At 36.5% G+C, this 23,305-nt stretch overlaps 1 protein-coding gene across 1 annotated transcript; it reads right to left on the bottom strand.

The window, feature by feature from the left end:
* Positions 1–18,286: 18,286 nt before the first annotated feature.
* Positions 18,287–20,981, bottom strand: LOC111892158 (peroxidase 64). The gene is made up of 4 exons (XM_023888224.3): positions 20,575–20,981; positions 20,269–20,457; positions 19,474–19,636; positions 18,287–18,822 (listed from the first exon to the last, which is right to left on the bottom strand). Exons 1-4 carry the CDS (start codon positions 20,770–20,772, stop codon positions 18,428–18,430), a joined length of 945 nt encoding a protein of 314 aa, XP_023743992.1. The 5' UTR covers positions 20,773–20,981; the 3' UTR covers positions 18,287–18,427.
* Positions 20,982–23,305: the final 2,324 nt, after the last annotated feature.

The raw sequence follows: 23,305 nt of genomic DNA, 5'->3' as shown, positions 1-23,305 counted from the left end.
TAAGATGGGGTGTTTAGGCAATTATAGAAGTGGAAGACTATGGTCGAAAAATTTATCAGGAACCAAGTTAGGCCACCCAAAATAGATAATGGGTAGGATTTCTACAAGGTTTCATTTGAGAACTTATGCAAAACATAAGTTATAGTGAGGCATCACATTGTACGGTAAACACTACAACAAAGCGGAGTGGCATAATAGATGAACCAAACATCGATGCATTGTGCTAAGTATATAAGACTATTTGTTGATTTATCAGAGCAATTTTAGGTGGAAGCAGTCAACACTACTTGCTATTTAGTGAATAGATCTCCATCAATTGTAATTGATTGTATTAATCCTCAATAGGTGTGGTCTGGGAAACCATTTGATTAGTTTGGTTTACGAATGTTTGGATGTATTGCTTATTGTTGTGATATGTGGGAGATGACAAGGGTGAGATTGAGGGTGAGTGTCAAATAGGTTCCTTCTCCTGATATCACAGTACAAAGAAAAGAGATGATCGTTAGACAATGTCCGGGAGGGGCTCCCAGGACGAAGCTATGACGATCAAGTTAGAATTAATGGAGAGAAGATAGGATAATCACTGACAGAAAAGTGTTCCGTCTCGTTCTCCGTGAGGAAGGAGGGTCCTTTTATACATAAGTAAGGAGCAAGTACCTCCTAATTGAATCTGTTGAGCCTTCCCTCATGAGACGAGATGTGTAGAATCCATATTGAAGGATTAACTATCATGTCTTTATGCCTCGTCCCCTCATTGGCTAGAGGGGAATCTTCAATATAATGATGATCGTAGCTGTCGTCAGATGAGCAGGTGGAGCTCTCTAATTGGCTCCACGTTTGCTGGGGTATTTCTCCTGAGGAAAGGAGGGTTACACTGTTCTACCCCTTAGCCATCATACCAGTGAGCCTATGATGGCGGACGCCCGACCCTGGCCTCTGATTGGGTAAGACCAGACTCAGCCCTGGCCAAAGCTGGCACTATTTTGACTTTTTTTTTAATGTCCTCCTGAGGGATACGTTAACAAGTCCATTAGGCTGGTAGGCGTATGGGTTAGCATGGTAGCATCATCGTTCGAGCTTGTATTGCAACACGTGTATGTCTGAGATTATTTCTGGCACTCAACAAACTTAGATAGCGTCGTCGATATGTGTCAGATCTGTCATGAGACAGTTCGTGACACCAGTTTTTCCTTTAAAATCTACCTCTTTACTCTAGACCTTTCACTATTGCCATATTTTCTTTGCTTTCGTTGTAGCAACTCAGTCATTTTGAGATTTTCTTTTTCATCACCCATCCACTTTTGATGATGGATCGTTACGGCAGAGTTCCTACCGTAGAGGAATTCTGGCTATTGTAAGAAAACTTTGGTTTCTTGCGTAAACATGGCGTGATGATTACAACAAAGGGATCATCGATCTTTGATTGCCCTCGAGGGAAAGTGGTAGTTCTCGTTCCTCTGTTTGAAGCGGGGTTACGCTTGCCAACGTCTGACTTCTTCGATATGATTATGTACCATTACGCTTTTCTGTTGACAAACTAACCCCAAATGTCATCAATAAAATTGTGGGATTCGAACTGATCTGTCAATCCCTGGATTATATACCCACTTATTGGGTCTTCAGTTACTTCTTTTGTGCGTCTACAAACTCTGGTGTCCACACACTAGCGAAGAGGCGGGGCAACCGTCAGCTGATCTCTAAGCAAGATAATCCAAAGAAAAATTGGCAGAGGCAATGGTTCTGGGTCAACCGAAACCTTGTGGGACACGGGTTTCGGAAAACCCGAGACTTTCCCGACCGTCTTCCCAAGCTATTCGGGGACAACCTAGTTCTTGGCAAACATCTGGAAAACATAACTGTCCTCAGGGAAAACTAGAAAGAATTCATCCTTGTCGCAGCCGGTATGAGTGCTGCCTGGAGGGCACGGGGGAAGATGGCGCAATTATTCATTGTGAGGAATGGCATATGCTCATCTCCCCCCCCCCACCTTTTTTTTAAAAACAAGGATGAGAGCCGAGTATTTTGTCACACCCCTAAGCCGAAACGACATAAACGTTCAGGGGCGGAGGATGTCATTTACAGTATCACAACAATTATATAATAGTAATCAAAGCAAACACAACCATTACATTAATAAAATATTGTATTTACATCTGTTCATAACATAGTTGTATGACAAAAAAAGGGTATAACAAAAGTATAAAAGACGCGACTCTATAGGGCTTCGTCTTCTCAAAATCCTGTCTGTGTACCTGTCTACTGATTCCCTGAGAATACAAGTGATTTTGAAAGTGTATGAACATTTAATTTAGTGAGTTCATAAGTATGTTTTAGTGATGGAAAACTCGTCTTTGAACTTTGAAAATGCTAGTATGTTTCTTTAGAAAATCCAATATTTTCTATAGTGAATGAAATGTAGTCATGTAAGTTACTTAAAAGGTATACTGTAGTGGTGTACTTAGTACTAGAAAATAGTGTATTGTAACTATATGTGTATGAAAACCCTTGTATAAATGTCTGGATATCACCAGTTGTAGTGTAAAGTAGTGTATCACTGTAGTATTTGAATGAAAACCTTGTATGAATGCCTGGTCACCCCAGCTATAGTGTAGAGTAGTGTATCATAGAGTGTTGTAATTTTATTAAATAAAGTAAAATCAGTGAAGTAGTGTTAATCCCGTAAATATATGTGTTAATTATACTATTGTGAGTTTCATATAACCATGCTTGATACGACCTAGTGACCTCTACGACGTTCTTCAGGCGTCTGAAAGTTATGACATTTGTCACCCCAGACTTGTCGGCCTAGATGTTGCAAGCAGCTCAGGTGCGGGATTGTCAGTCCCGTATAGATCTATACTCAAATCTCACTATCTCCCTCCAGGAGACTCTGGTTATACTGTATAGGATTTACTTCCGTACCCTGGTGGATACTAGTGAAGTAATGCCTCACAACCCTGTGTTAACTAGTTTACGTGTAGTGTAGTGTAGTAATGTTTTATTGTATGTGAACATGTATGAATATCCTTATAGTAATGTACTTGTAATGTAAAATAATTATATTTAAATAATTATTTAGTAGTGTATACTTGTAACAATGTATTAGAGTAGTGTTTCTAAACTATATCTATTACAGTTTGAATAAATGCTTTGATTCAACGTGTTGTACTTAGTAAAATAGTGTAGAGATTTCCAAACTATACCAATTATAGTTTATTCGTAAAGTTCTGTAATGTACTGAAAACATTTGCAATTTAATTGTATGATAGTATAATGCCCTTATGCTTGACATGTTACAAAAGGGTTCAACTATATAAATATATTTGTAAAATGTAGTGAAATCTATGTTTGAAGCAATTGCAAAGGTTTTGAAGCTGTTTGAAATTGTTTGTATAAAAACACAATTATTGTGTTTTACCTATATTCTCCCCTTTAAAACAATAAAAACGTTGAAAATATAGGGATATGAACTCACAGTTAGTGTGTGTTGCCGGCTGGATAGCGGACTGAAAAGATGACTCTCGAGCTGACGTACGCTGAATTAACGGTATCCTAATAATATTTAAACACATAATTGTATCTAAATTAGTAAAAACCATTAATTGAAGTGTTAGAAAACACTTGTTTTTTGTTAGGATATGTTATCGAAAACTGCACAAATGTTGAAGGGTTTTCGGCCGAAAACGGTTTGCGGTTCTGAGCTGTTTTCGGTCACTTGAAGATATGAAGGTTGTTCTTGGTGTTCTTAGTGGAAACTATAAAGATTCAAAGGATTGATCTTGAAGATATGAGTGTCCTGGATGATAGTTGAGAGAGAATTGAGTGTGATTTCGAGTGAAAAATGTGAGAAATGACTAAGTTTTCAGATGAAACATATATATCCGGTTGAGTTTGTGGTCGGAAGGAGGGTTTTCGGCTGCAAACAATTTGTTGTCGCGAGGTTTGTGGTTTCGAGGGTAAAATCTTGGTTTTTCGAGTGTTTTGAATCTGAAAACTTATATAAACTTATATAAGCTTTATCTTTATAATTTAAATTATTTTCTAATCTTTATAAACTTAACGAAATAAATAAAGACTTGAATTTTATTTATCGGATTAGACTTTTGCTGACTCAAAAGTATCGGGTTGTTACATCATCCCCCCCCCCCCCCCCCCGATAGAGGGAATTTCATCCCGAAATTCATTCTAAAATGAATACAATCATGGACTAGGAAAAAGATGCAGGTACTTCTGTTGCATCTGATCTTCTCGCTCCCAAGTGAATTCAGGTCCCCGCTTGGCATTCCAGTGAACCTTTAGTATTGGTATGCGACTTTGTTTCGTTCGCTTGACTTCCCTGTCCATAATTTCTACGGGTTCTTCCACAAAGTTAAGACTCTCGTTAATCCCGATCTCGTTGAGTGGAATCACAAGAGTTTCATCGGACATACACTTCTTTAAATTAGACACGTGGAAGACAGAGTGTATGTTGCACATGGGTCATATGTCCATTTTTAACCACTCTGAGGGAACTACATGAATAATAGTCATGCACATGGGTCATATGTCCATTTTTAACCACTATAAGGGACCTACATGAAAAACAGACTCATATTTATACCACACTTAACCCTAATCTAGCATTAATCTCTCATTTGCAGCTAACAAACCCTACTCTAAACCTCCATCTTCTACAGAGAGTGTTCTAGGGTTCTTACCCTTGGTGGTCTATTGAAATGAAGAAGAAATGTGAAATCTTTGGTGCAATTGGTGGATTTGTGGTGGGATTCATAGAGCTTCTTCCTTAGCATCTTCTTAGTGGTTCATTTCTAGATTTCTAGAAGGTAAAAACCTCTACCTATAACTCATTTTGTTGTCCTACAAGTCACATACAAGGACATGCCATGAATGATGAAAAATTCTTGGTTTTGGTATGTTTGATTGTCCCACTCTTTTCCTTATCGCATGGAAAGGGTCTTGAGGGGTTAAGAACACCCAAATGGAGGTTTTAATCGGACCCAAATTAAGCAGAAGGAAGGGATCAATCAATTTTTGGAATTCTCTAACTGCTGTTCTCACGACGTGAACATCCATGTGTCACGTCGTGACCACGAGACTTTGAACATCTAGGGTCGTGTTTGATCTTTGGTCACAACGTGAGCATCCATGTTGCCACGTCATGATGACGTGGACTTGACTTTTCAAACCCTAACAGTCAATTGATGTCACGACATGGACATCCTAGTACCTTGACGTGATGACAGAACGAATTGGGCCTGAATCGCGAAGGAGCCTAAGCTCATGACGTGACACCCCTTTGGTCATGACGTGAGACTTGTCTGAACATAATCGTTTCTATTTTATGATCTGGTTTTTGATCAGTTCTTTGGGTATTCTTTTAGGGGCATTAGAGTGCTTGTGAGAAGGTGGTTTTCTTATGCTCATAGCTTCACAAAACTTGGACTAGAGGTGAGTCATCTCTTGTGTGGTTTAAGCACTAGTTTGGAAGGAATGCATGTATCTATATTTGTGTTCTTTTTCACTTGATGTTGTGGGATGTATAAACTAATTGCATAGAGCTACATATAGGTCACAACTAGCAAAGTTGGGTTAGGAAGTTGGCCCTTGTATAAGAAAAAATCCTTGTGTAATTTTGTAACAATGCATTTAGTGAAATTCAAACGTCAATGATATTAAGTTCATACTTGCGTACATTGTCATTAAAGTCGAAGCAACTACGTGAAGACCCAAAAACTCGATCCAATAAGCCAAATCCAATCATCTTTGGGCCTTAACCCAAAAATTCTCAACCTAAAACCCTTATTGGACCAATACTTCCTTATTGGGCCGATAACCCCTCATTTAGGCTTTAATGGGCCAAAAAACCTTATTTTAGCATTAATGGGCCACAGTTTGTTATTGAATCTTCTCTTTGGACCGAAAACCACACTTGAGTCTTAGTTGGGCCGAGAACCCTTATTTAGGGCTTTAATTGGGCCGAAGACCTTTTAAGTGGGCCGAAAACTCTCTTGGACCAAGCCAAATCGAAGCCCATCATTTTGGGCCGAGAAACCCGCTAATAGGTTGGACCATTTATTAAAAAAAAGAAAAAAAAAGAAAAAGATTAAGAAGATATTAGGCTTGCCACCTCAATATTACGCCACAAATAAACAGGAAATAACCTTCATACATCTAGGCAAGAGGATAATGACTCACATACTTCCAAGCTTCACTTCCCTCTCTCCTCTCCTTCCTTAAAAATCGGCCAAATACATCACCATCATCCTCACTTCTCATTTCAACACTATCACATTACCTTACTCTCTCTCAATCTCAAAGAAACTCCCTCATTCTTTCCTTCAATTTTCGTGGATGGTGTGTGTGTTTTCAAGAATTTCTCTTCAAGCCTTCATAACTTGGTAAGTTCTAGACTAAAACAAGTGTTTTACTTCAATATGTGCTAAGATCTTTCCCTTACACTCTCTTTTTCGTGAATGTGGACCTTAGAACCACCTCTATTTCGAGATCTCACCAAAAACTCAAGCTAGGTTCAAAGTTTCATCTCCTTCTTCACCTACATCTTGAAAACCTCAAGGTGAGCTTCATACCCCACCATTTTTCATGTTTTCATACTCTTTTGGGGGGGGGGGGGGAATACAAGTCAAAGTTTCAGTTAACCATTGGATAATTGCATTAACCATTGTGTTGTATGTTTAACTTATGGGTTTTTACTTGAACATGAAGTTTATCATATATATCTTCATAAAAATCATGAAATAAGGGTTGTTAACACATATATTGTTTGAAAGCAGTAGATATGGGCCCATCCACTCCAAAAATAACATAAACAAGTCTTGTGTTCAAACATGTATAACATAAACTTAATTTCCAGCCTTCCATAGAAAAGTTATATGTCATTCACGAAATGTTTTGACCACCTTAAATGTAATATTTTTCAAAACTATTTTACATGAAAAAATTTCAGGTTTATACCTTTCAAATGACTACTCTCACACATTCATACGATTTTTCTACAATTTTTGGCGACTTTTACAAACTGTTTATCATTTCAGGGATAATCTCGGACCAGTCTGTGAAGATTAACAATTTCACACTGGTTTGAGGCCATTAAAAATCATGGGAAAATTGTGAACAAAGTAGACTCAATTTCCAAACTCTCAGACTTTACAGATCCAAATTTCAACTTACGAAGAGTTTTCTATAATTTTTCTAAAAACAGGGACAAAAAAAGCCAAAAACCAGAAAATTGTTTTAACTTACGAAAAGTGATTATACTTGTGGTTAGATGAAAGTTTTAAAGGTTGTAACCTTTTGAAAACACCTAGACATGATAATTTCATGAACTATTATACTTGATTATATAAGTATTTTTAATTACACTAGATACACTTAAGTCGTTTTACAAGAAAGAGAAGTCATAGTTTATGTAAATCTGTTAAGGCTCTTGTGATACTCTCCTTTAGTCGTACCTACCTAGCATACAATGCAAGTCCTGTTAGTTATAACCAGAGTCTCCTGGAGGGAGAATGACAGTTTGTGTATAGATCTATACGGGGTTGACATCCCACACTTGAGCTGTTCGCTACAGCTAGACTAGGCCAGTCTAGGGTGACAAATATCTTACCAAAACGACGCCTAAAGAACGTCATGACATGCATATCAATCATATCAAGCATAGTTATAGCGACTCACATAGGGATTAACAATACAATTTTGGTTTACGGGAAGCTTTACTTCGTTAGTTTTATTAAAATAAATGAAACTATATATGAAAATGTCGGTATACTATTCATTTTCATAATGTTCTTAGGGTTTAAGACTACAGTTCGCTATTAAAAAATATTGTATTTTTTGAACACATTCATTTTTACTCTACAAGGAAAAAGACGCATAGAAAGTAACAACATTATTTGGATTTACAAAGGATTTAAACTCTACTAGTTTTTACAAAATACCAAACTATGTTTCATATACTTTGTAAACTCATTTCACCACTCGGGTCTTAGGGTTTTAAGACCACAACACCTTTCTATACAGAAAATATAGGATTTTCTGGGGGATACACTCTTTTCAACCACAAAAAACGGATAATAAAGGACATGCATGTAATTATACATGGTTTTGGAACGAAACTCACAAACTACTTTTTATAGAAAATATTGGATTTTCTGAAGTTTTACACTTATTATAAGAAAAGATATTACAGAGTTTTTCCTACAAACATGCTTATGAACTCACCAACATTCTATGTTGACGCTTTTCAAAATGACTTGTATTCTCAGGGACTCCGTGAACAGGTACTCGAGTGTGACATCCCCAAAATCACGGCCAGAAAAGACCGATTTAATTTATTCTTTTAAAATAATTTCAGAGTAACCCTTTGATTAAAAGAGTTGCGGAATTTGTTCCCAAAACAAAATATGATAAGATAAAATTTATCAAAGCATTTCATTAAAGAAATGTATTTTCATATATAACAAAACTCGGGATGTCATGTTCCGATACAGACCAAAAGCATAAACGACACATTATAAGCCTTACAACAGTTATATACAACTACTGGCCTATAAACAAAATATCTTCACAAGTTGTCCAACTTATGTTCTCACGCCACTACTTGTAATTACAAATAAAACTGAGTGGGTCGGGCTTGGGAGCCTGGTGAGCATATAGGGTTTTCAACCCACAATAAATAATTATATTTAATTTCACCAACAAACAATAACCCGATTACCCATTCCCGTTATCCTCACTTTACGTCCCTAAAACAACAACTATCACAAGGGACCTAGTCTAAGGATTTTCATCGGGATAGACATTACTGCAAAGGGATTTTCATCGTAAATTCACTATTTATGTGACGCAGTGTCGTACCGGTTCTGTCGCGAAACTTCGATAGATCATAGCTTCTTCGTTATAACTCGGATTTCGGCATTCTTTATATATTCGAAAACCTTTCCACGAACACTACAACTTCCTTCATAGATATCAGGCTTATCTAATATTCTATTATTATGCTTATTGTTGTTCTTAATTCATTTAAGTTACACAATTAAGCATAAAACACATAACACTCAAAATAATACATTTTTTTATTATTGCACAATGGTTTACAAAGGTTAACCTAGACTATTACATCATCATTAATGCCTAGCCTAGAAACACGGGTGTTACAATTCTCTCCCCCTTAGGATGATTTCGTCCCCGGAGTCACACATCAACAAAAAAATGCGGATAGCGACGCATCATGTTACTCTTCGTTTCCCAGGTGAGATTTGGCCCATTCGTATGTTTCCAACGGACAAGCACTAATTCGACCATCTTGCGTTGTAACTTCTTAGTCTTTCGGTCAACGATTGCCTCTGGTTCTTTAGTTAACCTTTTGTTCTCATCAATTCTTAACACAGAAATTGGAATTATATCGGGAACTTCTCCCGTGAACTTCCTCAAATAACACACATGGAAAGTGTTATGAATTCCATTCAGTTCTTCGGGTAATTCGAGCTTGTAAGCTTGGTTCCCAATCTTCTGAAGAACTTTAAATGGTCCAATAAACCTTGGACTTAACTTTCCCCTTTTTCCAAACCTTATAAGTCCCTTCCATGGTGAGACTTTAAGCAAAACTGAATCCACAACTTCAAAAGTCATCGGTTTTCGCTTGTTGTCAGCATAGCTCTTTTGACGATCCTGAGCTGCTAACATTCTCTCCCTAATTATTTTCAACTTTTCAGTAGTTTGACGGACTATCTCAGGCCCCATAAACTGCTTTTCCCCAGCCTCAAGCCAACAAGACGGCGTACGACACTTATGTCCGCACAAAGCTTGATAAGGTGCCATCTTTATGCTCGAGTGGAAACTATTATTGTAGGAAAATTCTACCAAAGGTAAATGTTCATCCCATTTACCTTGGAATTCCAGGGTACATGCTCTCAGCATATCTTCAAGTGTTTGTATCGTTCGTTCGCTCTTCCCATCAGTCTGTAGATGGTAATCTGTACTCAAACACAACTTGGTACCTAAATCCTCTTGTAGACTTCTCCAAAACCTTGAGGTCAAAGGGCTGTCACGATCTGATACAATCGTTAACGGAACACCGTGAGGCCTCACAATTTCCTTCACGTAAGAATTCGCAAGCTTATCCATAGACCATTTCTCATTGGCTGCTATGAAGTGCACACTCTTGGTGAAGCGATCAACGACCACCAAAATCATGTCGTGACCATTCTTTGTTTTGGGCAGTTTAGTGACAAAATCCATGGCAATGTGTTCCCACTTACCCATCGGTATAGATAAAGGTTCTAAACTCTCATATGGTTTCTGATGTTGTGCCTTAACTCTCGCACATGTCACACACTCGGCCACATACTTTGCAATATCGAGCTTCATCGTCGGCCACCAGTAATAGGGTTTTAGGTCCCTATACATTTTAGTGCTACCAGGATGAATTGAGTACATGGTTTTTTAAGCTTCTTCCATCAGAAGATCTCTTACTCCTCATGACTTAGGTATCCAAATCCAATCTTGGAGTACCTTCAGTCCATGACTATTTATATCGAACACTAACGTTTTGCCCAAACGTTCCTCCTTTCGGTCATTCTTCTGTGAAGCTTCTTCTTGAGCTTTCTTTATACTCTCCACAATTCTCGAGACAACTTCTATTCTCAACTCTCTTGGCCTTTTTTCTTTCAAGATTGACTTTCCGACTGAGAGCATCAGCGACAACATTTGCTTACCGGGGTGGTAAAGTATCTCACAGTCGTAGTCCTTGAGTAACTCTAGCCAGCGTCATTGCCTCATATTTAATTCCTTCTAATTAAAGAGATATTGGAGACTCTTATGATCAGTGAAAAGTTTGCACCTCGTTCCATAGAGGTAATGCCTCCATATCTTTAGAGCAAATACTACCGCTACCAACTCCAAATCATGAGTGGGGTAGTTCTTTTCATGCTCTTTCAGCTGTCGAGACGCATATGCTATCACCTTTTCTCTTTGGGTCAACACACAAACCAATCCAACACCAGATGCATCGCTATAGACAGCGAAGTCTTCAAATCCATCGGGTAGAGAAAGAATCGGTGCTTCACATAGCTTCTATTTTAGCAACTCGAATGCTTCTTTGTGCTTATCACTCCAAGCATAAGTAGCTCCTTTGTGAGTCAAAGTTATTAATGGAGTAGCGATCGAAGAAAAGCCTTGGATAAACCTTCGGTAATATCCAGCTAATCCCAAAAAGCTTCGGATCTCCGTGGGACTTTTCGGTTGTTCCCACTTCATCACAGCTTCAATATTTGCTGGATCAACCATTATCCCTTCTTGGTTGACCACGTGACCCAAGAATTGGACTTCTCGAATCCAAAAATCACATTTGGAGAACTTAGCATACAACTTCTCCTTCTTCAAGACTTCCAACACTTCTCGCAAGTGTCTGCCATGCTCCTCTTGGCTTTTTGAGTAAATCAGAATGTCATCTATGAACACTATCATATATTCATCAAGGAACGGATTACAAACCCTATTCATTAAATCCATGAATGTTGTTGGAGCATTGGTTAGTCCAGACGATATAACCAAAAACTCGTAGTGTCCATATCGTGTTTTGAATGCAGTCTTCTCGATATCCTGCTCTCTCACCTTCAGTTGATGATATCCTGACCTAAGATCGATCTTCGAGAAATAGCTTGAACCTTGTAGCTGATCGAACAGGTCATCGATCCTTGGCAATGGATATCTATTCTTTATCGTTGCCTTATTCAGCTCTCTGTAATCAATGCACATCCTCATACTTTCGTCCTTTTTCTTTACGAATAACATCAGAGCTCCCCAGGATGATGAACTAGGTCTAATGAAACCTTTTTCCAATAACTCCTGAAGTTGCATCATCAACTCCTTCATCTCCATTGGCGCTAGTCGGTAAGGTGCTTTTGCTATTGGCGTCGTTCCTGGTAATAAGTCAATACGGAATTCTACTTGTCGATCAAGCGGTAATCCAGGAAGATCTTCAGGAAATACTTCTGGATAATCACACACCACAGGAATGCTCTGCATCTCCTTTTTCTCCTTCTTTGCATCAATCACGAATGCCAAATAGGATGTACATCCTTTGGCCAAACACTTTCTGGATTTCACTAGAGAAATAATCCCATAATTTACTCTGCATTTGTCCCCATACAATAAATGACTCTTTCCCCGACGAGTTTATTTTTACAATCTTCTTCTTGCACAGTATTTCGGCATCATTGGCGCTAAGCCAATCCATTACCAGCATGATGTTGAAACCATTTAACTCAATAGGCAATAATTCCTCGTGGAACTTATTCCCATTTAAATCAATCAAGATGTTTTTCATACGATGGCTAACAGGTATAAACTTGCCACTAGCAACTTCGACTAATAAAGCATTATCTAGTCTATCAACAGGCAAATCAAGTTTTCTACCAAATTCATGCGAAATAAAGGAGTAGTTGGCTCCTAAGTCAAACAAAATTTGGGCAGGCAATTCGTTTATGAGAAAGGTACCTGAAGCTAGATCAGCTTCTTCTTTAGCAGCTTCCAGTGTCATCTGAAAGGCTCTCGCCTTCAGCTTTGGTGGAATGTTGGGTTTTGCTGCCTCCTTCTTTTCGGACAATCCCTTGAGATGTGCCCATCCTCACCAAACCCATAGCAGACTTTCTTGGTAAGGGTGCATTCATTGGCATAGTGTCCTGGCTTTCCACATTTGAAGCATGTGGCTTCCCTATCACATTTCCCATGATGCTTCTTCTTGCATTTGTCGCACCATTTCGCTTCGCCTCCTCTACCTCCTCTCGAACCGGATTTCGAGAACTTATTTTTCTTATTGGATCTTGAAGGTCCATTGAACTTCCTCTTCTCACCAACCTCTGACCTCTCCAGACCCTTCTCCCTAATCTGAGTCTCAACATTCTTAGCAGCCCAGATGGCGGCTTTCAATGTGGTTGCTTGCTTAACCATTGGACCAAAGTCCGCTGGTAATCCACGGGCAAACTTGTTGACCTTTGAGAGTTCTGTTGGAACTAGGTATGGGATAAGCTTCATCTTTTCTGTGAAACTTGCAGCGTATTCAGTAACGCTCATTTTTCCCTTCTTCAAATTCTGAAACTCATTATTGATTTCCAGAAGGTCCTGCTTTGAGCAGTATTGCAGTTTCAGTTGTTCCACAAAGTCTTCCCAATACATCTTTCTAGATTCTTCCTTGGGAATTGAGTCGACTAATAGCTTCCACCAACTCAATACTCCAGATTTTAACAGAGGGATCGCAAGAGCGGTCTTTTGCCTGTTGCTGTATTCGCAACTTTTAAACATTGTCTCCATTTCGGAGATCCAGTTTATAACTTCTACCGGTGTAGCGCTTCCGGATAAACATGGTGGTTTGGATGCCATGAAATCTTTGTACTTGCATCCTCGTCCATCATTTCCTCCATCCGGGTTGTTATTTCTAACCAACGGTGGGTTGGCTTGACCAATAATCCCACTGAAGTTTCCTCCTTCCGACTGCCCTTCACTTAATTCGGGCTATACAATCGGCATCGAAGGTTCTTCGCGATTCTGCTAAAGCAGACATCTAGTTTCTTCCATCTGACGATCCAACATCGTCTGAATCATCAATTGTACACCAACCATTGTCATTGGCTTAGGTGATGTTGCTACAACAGCTATTTGCTCGATTACAGGTGGTTGATTCTTGTTTTCGTTCACGTTTCCAACTCCGCTTCTTGTTCTTGCCACTCTTGATCTATACACCGAATAAGGTGAATTTAGATCCTCATTCACGATAGATATTTAAATCGTCCATAACACTCTGAAACGTTTACATGCTAGTTCTAATACCGTAATCCTACGCTTAGAATCCTAAACACATAAGGTTTTCAAATCCAGTTGGCAACAAACCTTAGATCTGAACAATTAATATCATATATGGCAAACATATTGCATTTAGCACATAAAAGCATTTTAGGCAACTTTCCTAAAATAAACTAGTGCTCGTGTCTTAAATATAACAGACAATCTTCACTTAGCATTCTAAGTTTTAGTCTAGAAATCCTACAAATTCCTAGTTCGCTTAAACTAATGCTCCCAACTGTGACATCCCCAAAATCACGGCCAGAAAAGACCGATTTAATTTATGCTTTTAAAATTATTTCAAAGTAATCCTTTGATTAAAAGAGTTGTGGAATTTGTTCCCAAAACAAAATATGATAAGATAAAATTTATCAAAGCATTTCTTTAAAGAAATGTATTTTCATATATAACAAAACTCGGGATGTCATGTTCCTATACAGACCAAAAGCATAAACGACACATTATAAGCCTTACAACAGTTATATACAACTACTGGCCTATAAACAAAATATCTTCACAAGTTGTCCAACTTATGCTCTCGCACCACTACTTGTAATTACAAATAAAACTGAGTGAGTCAGGCTTGGGAGCCTGGTGAGCATATAGGGTTTTCAACCCACAATAAATAATTATATTTAATTTCACCAACCAACAATAACCCAATTACCCATTCTCATTATCCTCACTTTACGTCCCTAAAACAACAACTATCACAAGGGACCTAGTCTAAGGATTTTCATCGGGATGGACATTACTGCAAAGGGGTTTCCTCAACAATAGATGTCATAAAGGCAACCATGAGGGGGATAGAGTACACCGGTGAACAAACCTGCCAGTGTTCCACTGGACAGTCTAGAAAGAGTCTGTGGTCGTCATCTATACTCCGCTAGATGACTAGATCAACAACAACATCGAGGTCTCTCATCAATTTATTTCATCACACATCAATTATCTACCCATGTTATACCCAACAGTTTTGTAGATAACATATATATATATATATATATATATATATATATATATATACATACATACTTATACATCCTTAAAACCTGTATAATATATCCAGTCAATAATCATTCCAGATAACAGATAATATACAAACACATAACACGTATTTTATAGAGAATAATTCATATCTATGTATTTGAAGAAAGCAACTACACACTCACTTGATAAGAAAATTATCGGACATCACTGCGGCTCTTAAAGCAGCATTCTTTGGTGAAACCGGGATATCTTCACACACCGGGATTCTCGCGGGCAGAGCTTCGGCTCAAAAACTCTTTTCTTCTCGGGATCTTCGGTGCTTCGGGACTTGCTTCAGGTGTCGGGATGATATCGAGGCTTTGAGGGTGCTTCAAGACAGCTAGAGAGGGTATCGGGAGTGAGAGAGTAAGAAAGTAGCAACCAAAATCGGCTGCCCCTTCGATTTCTATTTATAGGGATGATTTTTTGGATTCATGTCGTGAATCTCAAATATTTACGTCGTGAGTTCAGTCTTCATCAGGTGCGTCATCGCAACTTGGGTTTGTCAGGCTCCAGGAGACGTCATCTCTGAGTTCACGTCGTGAACTCTGACACAGTGTCGGGGTTCGTGCCCCGAATTTCAGAAATTCATATCTTTCGCATACGAGCTCCGTTTTCGACGTTCTTTATATGCACGCATAGGTGAGATTATGCTCTACAACTCTCATTTAGACTCCATCGGCTAATTTTGATTTAATTTTGATTATATTATTTTTAGTAGGCCGGGACAGGAAAACATTGTTAGGAATTCACAACTCCTTCATCTGACGTCCGTTTTCGTCTGTCTTTTTACCGTTGGACTACTATCGACGAGATCTTTGATTCTCATTTAGATTGTTTCGGATAGAAACCACTCGATCTCATATTCAAACTTTGGGCTGCATACCGCTAAGTTGAAACTTCGAAAAATCATAACTTCCTCATACGAAGTCAGATTTAGACGTTCTTTTTATGCACGCTCTCGGTTTAACGTATTCTACGAATTTTGTTTAGATCACTAAGGCTAAATATCGCTCTTACGTAAATTCACTATTTACGTCACGCAGTGTCGTACTGGTTCTGTCGCGAAACTTCGACAGGTCATAATTTCTTCGTTATAACTTGGATTTCGAAATTCTTTATATATTCGGAAACCTTGCCACGACCACTACAACTTCCTTCATAGATATCGGGCTTATCTAATATTTTATTATTATGATTATTCTTGTTCTTAATTCATTTAAGTTACACAATTAAGCATAAAACACATAACACTCAAAATAATACATTTTTTTAATTATTTCACAACGATTTACAAAGGTTAACCTAGAATGTTACATCATCATTAATGTCTAGCCTAGAAACACAGGCGTTACATCGAGCCTTGGATCGGGATTATTTTACTACCTTTTGAGCAACCATGCTTTATGTTATTTTTTGTGTAACTGATAAACAAGTACAATTTGTAAGACAATGAATATTGGTATATTGTAATGTATGATGTTTGGTTGCTATGTTTCATTCATATTCAATCGTTATGATACTGTACATGAAGTCATCCGCCCCCAGACGTTTCTGCCGTTCTGGTTTGGGGGTGTGACAATATAACCTAGATATGTAAAGTTATTTATGAATGCAATTGAATTTAGGAAACCTTTTATGCTAGCGTTCTTAAATTAAACATTTGGTGCAAATTGAGAGGGCTAGGTCCATGCTAGACGTGGGGACTTTTGTGTGGTTATATTATGATGTTACGCATGCTATATTTTCTGTTTTGTCACCTTTAAATGAAACTATGATATGCATGCTAGATGTTGTTTGATTGAAAGGTGTATCTCATCATATGCTATCACATGTTGTTAAGTATATTTGTATTGATATACATTGGATGTGTGTTTGGAAGATGTAGTAGGCCATGAATTAATTATAATAATAATTCACTTGCATGATTACATAATGATACTTGGTGAGGTGTGTGTTTTACCCATGTGAAAGAAAAATTATTTAATTATCTAATTAGTTAAATAAAAGGGGAAATGCACATAGTAGGGTTAAAGGGTAGTAACCTAACTTAGGTACGTGCCCTTACAAGATATCACGGTGGAAGGATATCGTTAAAGGAAAAGAGCTTAAGCTAAGACGGTGTCAGATGGTTTTCTACTTGACCATTTCGAGGCATGATCGTGGTGCACATGGGTATACTGGGATTGGAGTGATGTTGGTGATCTTGGAATCCATGTACAAACATCATGTTTGGGTGTAGGTGTACTCGTGGAGGTACTAGATACCACCCTATAATGACAACGCATTGTGCCTGTGCATGTAAAGTCGGAGTAGCGAAGGCAGAGAACGAGGGACGGTGTTATGTGTGGGAGTCGCGCCCAATTTGGTGCAGTGGGTCGCCAGGTCACGTTAGTAGTGAATATGGTCTTTATTTGGGGATGTTTTAGTGATGCAATAGACCCTAGTTTAGCGAGGGACACTAATAGTAAATAGTAATTATAGCGAAGAAAATAAATTAATAATTACTATGATGAAAGAATGTATGTATTAATGTGTATATTAATAGTTATCGATGAATATTGCATAGATTGATGTGTTGCATGACATAACATGACATATGTGTATGCTTTATTTCCATGCTTATATGTTTGAGATTGAATCACTGTGTTGATGCTGCCATTTGTTTCTTGCCTGTTGTTGTGGCTTTGCATTGGTACATGTAGCTTGATTATTGATGGCCTGGTGAGGTTGGGTTCTTATGGGTAGTTATAGTCCTTTGATTAGTAGTGATGATACCAGTTTGAGACTTCTTATGATGTTTCATTTACACTTGCTTTTAGTGTTTGTGTTTTTAGGTTTATACCACTATGGATTTTGATGGGTTATTTTTTTTTTTTTAAGATTTTCAAATTAACTATTGGTGATGTTTTTATAAGACTTAATGATTTTCTGATAATAATTGGTTAAAATAAAAGAAAATTTTTGGGTGAAAAATCACGATGTTACATTAATTAAGCGTGTTGTAAACAGGCTATACAAAGTTTATTTTAATAAATTACTCGGATCATGTACTCACATTAATGCTACGTCAACAAAATATTATAAATTTCATAATAATGAAAAAACAACAAAAAATCTCACAATGATAAATTAAATGAAAGTAAATAATTAATATTATACCTCTTAAAAAAACATTGGGTTATGGGTTACCTCAACAAAACAAAGCAGTGGAACTTAGAGCATCCATAATGAAGAGTTCCATGGTAGAGTTGAATAAGATGATAAGTCTAGTTGTACTTTGTAGAGTTGAAGACATTGCATGAAAAAAATGATAAAGTTTTTTGGAATGTAGAATGATGATGTGGTAATCTATTGAACTTTATGAAGTTCAATGTATTATGGTTGCCCTTAGGTAGCATTTACGAACACAATTTTCTTTTAGAATTTCGGCTAAATTACATAGCATACTTGCTATAACTTGCATATAGTTTACATATGTTTCTAAATACAATCCAAGAGCCCTATAATACTTTATATACATCATAAATAGGGAAAACACTTAGTTTACAAACCTACAATTCTTCCTAATTTCCTGGCCACCATTGATGCTACTCATCTTGATCATAGACTTTACAAATGCTTTAAAAAACGCATCCTTTGAGCTTGCAAAGTTGGATACCAAATTTTTGGTCTTAGGGGTGCTGAGCAAAGCATTATCCGATGAAAATAGAACTTTGTGTTGGAATATCAGTTTATAGTATGTGTTATCAAAAGAAGTAGATGAAGGATCCATTGCGACTCCTGCATTATTTACATTGTTTTTGGTTGTGCAAAATCGTCTTAAACTTGAAGCAAATGAAGGTTGGAGCGAAGGATCGATGTCAAGTGTGGAGTTGAAGTTATGGATTCTGTTGTTGAATGATGAACAATGAGAGAACCCAAGTGTATGTCCACCTAAGGAATGTAAATTAGGGTTAACTTGACATTTGTTTTATTAACAATTAAATTTTTTCTTAGTTTATGTAATAAATTGGTTTTAGACGAAAAACAGAAAAACCATATTATTTTGAAAACTATTGGTATGGTTTTTGTTATTTATTAAACCGAAATGATAGGTATATGTTATTATTAATTCATTTATTTATTTAATATTAGTGTTTATTAAACATTTGTCATAAATAGCTATCCTAAATATATAGATGCAAAACGAACCCCAAAAACTAGAAATTTAAAAAATCAAAAACCGATTTTGTATAATCTAGAAATAAAAAAAAAAAAAACTGAAATATGACGGGTTTTTTTTTGCTACAAATCATTTTTTCGGTTTAGCTTAGCTTTTAGTAAAAAAAAAATGAATTAAACACCATTTTAGCAATTTATACAACAATGTCTGAGATTTCTACCAATTTATGCCATAATATTTGATTATTCTACCAAATTTATACAATTGGAGCCATGTTTCAACCGGTAAAGCTAGTGCATCCATCCTTTTATCCTTAATGAAATGCCCTTGCATATATCGTATAAAGCCAGCCTTTGCATAAACCAACAAAATGATGAAACGTCATCGCATAATTATGCATTTAACCCTTGAAGTTAAAATACCTGAAAGTGCTGCTAGATCTTCCAAAGAAAGACCTCTTTGAGAGAAACTTTGTTGAAGTTGAGATATGTTAAAGGTAGGTGCTGGTAGTTGGCTGGTATCACTAGCCTTAGATATTCTTCCATCTTTTCTTCCTTTAGGTACATCCCAAGATGGTCCTCCAGCCTACATTACAATAACTCCAAACATAGAAACACACTTTCTCTTGTGCACATTAAAGCTCTATTTGACCGACTTACTAAATATATACTTTTTAGCTGAAAAACTAGTTTTTGCCTATAAGCTACATGGTAGTTCATAGCTGAACGATAAAAACAGAAAGAAATAACATTTGATATAAACTAACTAATAAACTAGATGAAAAAATGTATTATGACACAAAATGATATTTAATTAGATGTATAATTAAATCTAACATGTAATGGTATATTTGGAAAACTTGTGGAAAAAGCCAAAAAGCCCATGAGATTAACTCAAATAGATTTTTAGAAAGTTAGCTTATAAGCTATTTTTATTGATATTAAACACTAAATTGCAATAAGCTAACTTATACATTCCAAACAATGCCTAATTGAATATGTATTGTTTTTTCAATGATGAGGATCAAGAGGACATTCATGTCTTTTGCACAGAGTACACTTCAAATGCTAAACTCTGTCCCATGTTTCTCACCTTTTTGAGTCTATTGACATCGGTTTCGGTCACATTAAAGTCTCAGTCCAGTCCAGACAGTCATAGTCCAATAAATGTCAAACACAGTATTAGACCTTAGATACAAAATAGTTTTTTAAGCTTACCAACACAATTGCATCTCTTGCAGCTAATGCTAAGATATCAGCACACGAAACCACACCAGGACACACAGACTCGACTGCTTTCTTCGCATTATCAATGACATAAAATGCATGTAGAGAAACATTCGGGGGTCCGTCTTTTTCGGCAGTGTTCTTACCCTTTGAATTCAAAAGCACCGAACCATCACATCCCTTCAGTACACCACGAAAATCCGGTAAACACAACATATATCATCTAAAAGATGCATGTAAGTATGTATATATGATGCTTCCAAATTAAATAAGGAATGGTTGTTAGTTTATGCATACCCTTATGAAACAGTCGTGGAAGTGCATTCGAAGGAGTCCAGCAGGGGCTGTTTTGTCATTCCTTGTGGCATCGGATACAACTTTCTTGATGATTGATTCTACATTTGGACATGTATTCTGGTAGTAGTTAGAGCTTAATGGCGTTCCAAGAAAGAAGAAGAATGAGAAAATGAGAAGTGAGATAATCAGGGAAGCCATGGATCGAAGCACTACTTTCAATCAAGTTACATGGTGTTTATAATTAATGGGCTATTTGTAGATCCAAATACGCACTTAACTATTTTAATTTAACAAAATCTAACACAAGATCTACGTTTACACGTTAGTTTTCTTTTATATATTAACAAAAATAATAATGCATGATTTTTTTTACGAAAAATATAAGAAAGACGATTCAATTGTAAGAGGCTGTCGAATAAATGACAACACATCTATGGATTTAATGATATTTTTCCAGAGATGAATTTATATCATCCAACTTAGTACTTTGATGATCCTTGTATGGCATGCCGACAAAGTTGTAAATTGATTTGTAAATAGAGATTTTAGGTCTAGGAAAACTATTCTTGATTGGAGCATTTTGCTTTCAAACTTTTTGCATGAACTTTCCAGTCTATTAAAAGTTTTTTATTTATATTTACTTTTATGATGTTCTTTAAAAGCATCTTACTTTTAGGCATGAAATACATTTTTATCATTAAGAAAAGAAAAAATGGGTAAAATTGTGGTTGTATAAATTCAAATGGTTTTTTATATTTTACGTTTAAGATATCAATACTTCTTGGAGTTGATAAACTTACTTTCGTACTTGAGACTTTTTATGATTTTTTTGAACCGGTTGAGACTTTTTAATCATCATTTAACATCTTTAACTGAAATATTATATTTACATATATTAACCTGCACCGATGAACACATAATAAAATTACCATGTATCATTTTCCATACTAAAAAAATTAATGTAGCATTTCTTTTTCTATATTGAAAAGACACCGTAAATAAAATCACGCGTTATTGGTTCAATAATCAATTATGTAATAGAAATTTCCTATAATGTCGCAAAAAAGTTGTTAAAAAGTAACTTTTTACATGCACTAAGATTAACAAAAAAAGTATATGGAAAATCAAGTCATATTTACATCCAATCCATGAATCCAAAGACCACCACATGATCTTAATACATTCCTTTAGGCCAATCGTAGTTTAGAAAAAAAAAACGTAAATATCACTGTTATATTTAAAACAAAAAAATTAAATGAATTTATAAATATCAATGTTATATTTCTTTTTCCACTTCCAAAACCTTATAATAATTATACAAAATTTTATCAATAAATGTTTGAAGATGTGTTTTTTATTTTAAATAAATAGCTAATAAGTTATTTTTCACTAATTTAAATTCCATTTAATAAAAGTTTTGGGCTATTTAAATAATCTTTGCCCAACAAAATGGTGTTAGACTCTTAGTATTTCACTACACTGAGCCCAAATGTCCAATATTTAGTCTATTGATGTAATTTGCTAAGCCTAAAGCCTAATTGCGTTCCTGAAACTCTTTCATACTTGCTTATAGGCCTGACAATCGTATTGTGTTCGGGTTGGCGTGTCACGGATTGGTGGGTTGACGGGTTAAAATATATCAATCCAAACACGACCCATTTAAATATACAGGTCATGAGTTGGTGGGTTTGGAACATAAACTCATATATGACCCGACGACCCATTTATTTAAACGGGTTGGCGGGTTTGAAACATACCAGAAGATTATATTGGCGACTCACGTTCAGGGCTTCACCACTTCAGCCTTTAGGCGTTCACGTCGTTTGTGATTTCTATACACGATTTGATTTTGATACCTGATTTTGATCACAGAGTAACAGAGGGGAGAGTGGTACTGTGGGAGATCGGGAGAGATCGAGAGACTGGAAGTCTAGGAGAGTCGAAGAAGGAGATCCGCTCATACGCGATTTGATTATTTAGAGCAAATGGTTAAAATGGTTACAGACTTTTCCTTACATGTTACGACTTACAACCTTAGGCCATCCACCACGAATCAAAATGTCAAAACAGTCAAATGGTCTATGAATCAGAGGTATATATTATATAATACTTATTAAATATTAATACTTATTACTTGATACAAAAATACATTTAAAAATAAAATAATTTTTTTTATTAAAAATATAAACAGTTTGGCAGGTGAACTCGTTTATTTTTTGAGAAACCCATATATGACCCGTTTAATAAACGGGTTGGCAGGTTCGCGGGTTGGCGGATTGAAATATTCAACCCAAACTCATTTATTTTGTGTCGTGTCGCGAATTGCATCGCGGATCGTGTTGAGAATTGCCAACCTTACTTGCTTAGGCCAAGGCTATCTATAGATATAGTCAACTATAAATTTTTAGGATATTATAAACACAAATAATTTTAATTTATTTTAATAAATTTAACTAATATTTTAGGATATTATAAAGAAACAACAATTTTAATTTATATTAATAATTTTAACTAATGCCAAAAAGATATTTTTGTGATGATATTTGAAAATAGCTTAGTGGCTAAGGTGTTTTTCCATTGTCATTCGATCATCTTTCCCCTTATTTTTATTTGCGAGTCACGGCTAACTCACTTGTCTGTCCGAAATCCCTAAGATTGCAAGGTATGAGTTAATGGGAGTTTTTCCCTACGTGGAGGCACCTCAACGCCAATATAATGCTACCAACACCGC

The sequence above is a fragment of the Lactuca sativa genome, chromosome 4, assembly GCF_002870075.4.
Source record: "Lactuca sativa cultivar Salinas chromosome 4, Lsat_Salinas_v11, whole genome shotgun sequence".
NCBI classification, from domain to species: domain Eukaryota; kingdom Viridiplantae; phylum Streptophyta; class Magnoliopsida; order Asterales; family Asteraceae; genus Lactuca; species Lactuca sativa.
The sequence above is the reverse complement of the archived record's forward strand: the minus strand, read 5'-3'. Positions and strand labels throughout refer to the sequence as shown.

Bases quoted from the DNA above. Each gene is read 5' to 3' on its own strand.
- LOC111892158 (XM_023888224.3), bottom strand. From the start codon at position 20,772: ATGGCTTCCCTGATTATCTCACTTCTCATTTTCTCATTCTTCTTCTTT. The intron at 20,458-20,574 runs GTATGCATAAAC...GGTGTACTGAAG, and splicing joins TCCACGACTGTTTCATAAGG to GGATGTGATGGTTCGGTGCT. The intron at 18,823-19,473 runs GTATTTTAACTT...TACATTCCTTAG, and splicing joins AGATCTAGCAGCACTTTCAG to GTGGACATACACTTGGGTTC.